The 5,384-nt window shown below is 28.9% G+C and overlaps 1 protein-coding gene across 1 annotated transcript; it reads right to left on the bottom strand.

Annotated features, from left to right (window-relative positions):
• Positions 1-3,124, bottom strand: EIF3K (eukaryotic translation initiation factor 3K). The gene is made up of 8 exons (XM_028064600.2): positions 2,881-3,124; positions 2,711-2,767; positions 2,573-2,623; positions 2,379-2,441; positions 1,689-1,739; positions 1,550-1,616; positions 821-903; positions 1-387 (listed from the first exon to the last, which is right to left on the bottom strand). The coding sequence occupies exons 1-8, from the start codon at positions 3,001-3,003 to the stop codon at positions 184-186; spliced, it is 699 nt and encodes a 232-aa protein (XP_027920401.1). The 5' UTR covers positions 3,004-3,124; the 3' UTR covers positions 1-183.
• Between the last annotated feature and the right edge of the window lie 2,260 nt (positions 3,125-5,384).

The raw sequence follows: 5,384 nt of genomic DNA, 5'->3' as shown, positions 1-5,384 counted from the left end.
TTTTAAAACAAACCAACAATAGATTAATTTTCAGACAGGACGATAAAACATGAGTAAAACTACAATAGCTGTCCACTAATTGTAATTAAGTATCGAGGGGAAAATTGTAAGATGTTGCTCCCAATTGGTCTCATTCGCACATATCCTTCATGAAAGAAATTTCGCATTCTACCCCGAAAAAAATCAACTAAGAATGGGGAAGATGCGGGTAATGTGCTCCAATGGTACACTGTCTGCAGCATTTTTCTTCAAAGCTGGGTCATTAAATTCATTTCTCGGAAGGACAATGAGTTGACCCCTGCCTTGGCTTTTCTCAATAACCCAACCACTGTTGGCTACTTGGTGCTCAAGAAATTTGTCCAAGGATAAACCTTCGATGTTAATAGCCTATGAAAGTTTAACACAGAATCAATGATCATATATTTCAAAGTAATGAGAAACTAGGTTCCTGTCTCACTCGTATAGGTAAAGTCATAAAAACAACATATTTTACAGAACCAACCGATAATAAAAGAATCCACAATACCAGTCAATGGTTTGACTCAATTGCTTCTGACAAACAGTGAGAAAAATGCAAATAACAAGTTGCCAAAGTTTCCAAGAAGAACCATTTAACATTCAAAGAATAAATAGAGGATCATAGCGGACTTCAGAAGTGTTGCATTCTTATGGTACGAGTCACATTAAACACCAGTTCAACAAGCAATTAGGGAATAAAAGCAAGGATTTTGGGCTAACGGCAACTAGCTTAGCTAGAGATGAAACACTATTCCACTATGCAATGACACAATGCTTGAAATGGACAAAATAACAAATATACCTCAGCAAGAACAGTTCTAGGAATCTTTTGGTAAGTCAGGGAAAGGACATGGACTGCGTATCCCTGGATTGCCTGCTCAAACCCTGAAATCAAATTCAAATTTAGCTTCTATAAATGCATTAATTAATAGGGAAAAACAAATCTCTTAAGCCTAGTCAACGCCACACCATTAACCTGATCTTTAATAAGAATGAGGGAAAAAAATGAAGCCTACAAGCTTAATCAGTGAATAGGATGACAAATTTAATTGGGTTCGATTAGCCATTCTATTTCTCACATATTCATCTCAATATCTCTGATTTATTCACTATTCCTCTTCAACTAAACACCTTTAATTTTCGTTTCATTTCTGACCTCTTTCACTCACCTTGTTATCATCGTCTACTCTATTTTTCTCCTCTGTATTAAATGAACCCTAGGTGAAAATCCCAGTTGTTTACAGAAAAAGCTATATTATCATCTATATAAGACAGTGTAGCATAACATTACAAAGAGCGCATTATTTCAAAAAAGGGGAAGAGATGACAACTATATAATATATATGGCTAGTCCTATAATATAAGCTCAATTTCATGGCAAGGGGGATAATGAACTTCCAAATGACAAGGTCTAATTAACCAGATAGCGCATGACGAAATACAGCAGCAACAAGTGATATTGATTAAATTATTCAAAATTCATTAGTCATCATATCTAATATCATTTCATAAATTAAAAATATATAACAACCTGGCACAGCTTCAACTATATGACGACTTTTTGCAGCTTCATCCCAAAATTGTCGAAATCTTCCTGTCTGAAGAGGCATGTATTAATTTCTAATTTTAAATGCCTAATTAGTGCTCGAACAAATAACGCCAATGCTTACCTCCAAATAATGAGACAGAACAATCAAAGTCTTGAACTGCTCCTCCATTTGCTAAGATTCATAAAAAAACAACATAAGGAAAGATATCAACAGCTGTAAGGTCCAAAAACAAGGAAAAGCATTGATAATGATATGGATAGGCTGAATGCTAAACTGGTATTTAAAACCAAAACATATAAATTTAAGGTTGAACTGGAACTTCAATGGACCTCCCATTCTCATTTCTCTTTCAGTTCATTAATGGATTTGAGCAAAACTATCCTATAACTTTTGGATTAGCAACACTGCCTTGATTTTGGGCTCTTATTTGGGTTCATGTAGCATTATTAAAAAACCATGTCTGTTTTCTTTTCTGTGGTTGAAGTCATACAACTAAAGAATTGGCAAATTTGCCGAATTGCTATCACATGTTTAAGAATAATTTTGGTTGAGAGGGAATTGCCAAAATCAATATTCTAATGCTTCGTCCCTGGAATGTGTATTGTTATCACTTGGGACAACTTGGCATACTTTAACTATTGTCATAGCAAATCCCATAAAACAGTATAAATTCAACTGAGTGAAATTCATAACATGCATGCGATTGATCATTAACTAGAGTCACTAAGTTATTCAAACATCTAGTTATTTGTGAGTGAAAGCAACACAGAATAATAGAAAGAAAAGAATCATCATCTGTGAGAATCATACCACACGTTCTGGAATTAAAAAGAGACAGAGGCTGAAATCTGGGGCCGGCATTGCCATAAGCGCCTGTTCAAATACAAAAAGAAGAAAATCGATTAAGAAAATTTGAGCACGTGATGGCATTCACAATCCAACCAATTGCTTGCAGTCAGTTTAAAAACAACAGTCACAGCCAACGCATAAACGAATAAACACACCTTAACCAATATGCGGGCCACAATCTGAGAACTCATTTTCTCTGGTTCAAACTGCATCAATCGATAACCAAACTATTACCAGCGACTCACAACTAGTCAATTAACAAGTTTCGTTGAGATGAAAAAAAAGAGAAATACCTGGTAAAGGCGAAGAAGGCAGAGATTGGCGTCCAAGCTGTATGTTTGCGATGAAACCTAGCAAGAGGAAGAAATTGTTATTCGGCATTGACGTAGATGCGCGTGGTTGGAAACCTAGGTTTTTGATTTAGGAAAAAGTGGAAGAAGAAGGAAATTGAGGGATTAGAAACCTGGTCGTTGACATAGTTTTCGAGATCTGGAAGAATATCGGGATTGTATCGATTGAAGGCCACAAGCTGCTCCACTGTGTATGCTACCTTTGTTGCCTCTCTTTCTCTTCCCATCTCTCTCATATGCTCTCTGCAACGCAAACCCTACTTCTTGCTACCAAACCCTTCTCTTTTTATTATACCCCAAATGAAACAGAGGAATCCTAATCCTAATTGTAAATACAAGGTTTAGTTGTATTCTTTCTCTTCTTTTTTTTTTTCATCATGTTTGCAAAATTCTTAATTTCTGGTTATTATTATTTTCATAATTTTATTCATTTAACTTTTAATTATTTTTATTTCCAATTTTTATTTTAAAGTGTTGACCGTTGCACTTAACTAATTAAGTATATCTACCTTAATATTTAGAAAATAAAACTATAACTAAAAACAGTATAATATAAGATGTATATGTGTTTTTGTGTGTGATTTGAAAGTTTTCCCCAAATTTAATGTACCTTTATTCGACTAATGAATTGTTAAATAAAGACCTTAGTAATGGACTGAATATAAAATAAAACGTTAACAAAATAAGAAGATTTTGCTTCTGAATAGAGAGAAATACGATTAATATACAATTAGATTGAAGTAAGGGAGATTTTTTTTGTTTTTAGCTTTGTGAGTTTCGCATGTACTTTGTTATCAAGTTTCTTATTGAATTCTGAAAGATAGTTGCCTCCAAAACTGAATGGAGTTAATAGTAATTACATATAAAAAATATAATTTTTAAAATTACTTTAATCTATAACAATATATAAAGAGATTTCCTCTTTTGTGTCTGTATTTCAAAATACTAATTTTATTCTTTAAAATATAATTATTTATTAAATTTTTGAAAATTAATCGTTATTTTTACAATTTTTTTATAAAATTATCTATTTTTGTTTCTCTTCTTTTTTTCTATTTATCAACAATTATTCTTTCATCTTTTTTGACACTTTTCATTTTATTTTCAAAAATATAAATTTATTTTATATATTAATTTAATAACATTGTATTATTATCACTTACTACTATAATATCTTACAAATTAAAAAAATGCGTATGTACAAAGTATTTTAATAAAGTAAAATCTCTATTTGTTATTAAGTTAGTAGATAAAGAAAATACATGTAATCCGTTCGGGATTTATTTACATTGAGCTGAATTTGAGAAAGAGTAAATAAAAAGATTTGAAGGGATTTGAGAAAATTATAGTATTGTTTATTTTAAGAGATTTGTAAAATATTTAATATGTATATGTGTACGCATTTTTTTAATATGCATGATATTATATTAGTAATAGATGATATTGTAATGTTATTAAGTTAAGAAATAAAATTATATTATATTTATAAAAAATAAAGTAAAATGTATGAAAAAAAATGAGAAAACATGAAAAAATAACTGTTGATGAATAGAAAAAAAATGGGATAAGTAATAGTTTTATAAAAACTTATAAAAGTAACCGTTAATTTTTTTAAAATTTAACAAATAATTATATTATAAAGGATAAAGTTAAAACTATGAAATGTGGACAAAAAAGTGAATTATCTTTATATATAGTTATATATAATAGATAAAAAATTATAATAGATAAAATGAAAATATTACATTTCTTGTGATCAAAAGAAGACCTCGATGATTAGTATTTAAATTAAAAATTAATATTTAAAAGCTAAAAATACTTGATGTGACCAAGGACCTGAGTGAATATATAAACATTGTTAAACTTAATTGATATATTGATATCTTGTTGGAACAATATAACTTGACCCTTTTTGTTATTAACTTTTTGCTATGTTACATATTTTATACATATAATTCTTGGCTGTGAATTAGGAGTTCTTTTTATATATATATATATATATATATATATATATATATATATATATATATATATATATATATATATATATATCCTTTTAATTTAAAAAATAGTTAAGTACTTAATTTATAAATTACCATAAAAAAATAACAATATGAATATAAAATTTTTAAAATTTAACAATAACAATCATATCATATATAATTTAAATAAAATAATGAAACAAAGGTTTCTTTCAAACTCTCGTTTTTGTTTTTTCTAGTATGAAGTTATTATAAATAAAATTGTCGAAATTTATAATTCTTTTTATTGAACATTTATTCAAATTTTAGGGTAGATGTTGTGAATAAATATCGTTGCGATGATAAGTAGAAGTAATTTATTAAGGATGTTCCCTTTAACCTTAAAATTAATTTGATTTATACTTTTATTTTTTTTATACATTATTTACCAGTTTTAATTTCTTTAACCTCTATTATCATTATGTTTTAATTCTCAAAAAATATTTCTTATTCAGGAGAAAGGTAGAAAGAGTTGCAGACATTAACATAGTTCCAGTAATTATTATGTTAAAGTAATAATTAAAAGACACTTATAAAATGTGGGGGTAAACTTTTAATTTAAAAAAACACTTACAGATGAAGAACAAGTAGAAGAA

The sequence above is a fragment of the Vigna unguiculata genome, chromosome 3 (assembly GCF_037176805.1).
Source record: "Vigna unguiculata cultivar grain cowpea cultivar isolate G323 ecotype 2 chromosome 3, ASM3717680v1, whole genome shotgun sequence".
NCBI classification, from domain to species: domain Eukaryota; kingdom Viridiplantae; phylum Streptophyta; class Magnoliopsida; order Fabales; family Fabaceae; genus Vigna; species Vigna unguiculata.
Note: the sequence above shows the minus strand (reverse complement) of the source record. Positions and strands in the feature narration are given on the sequence as shown.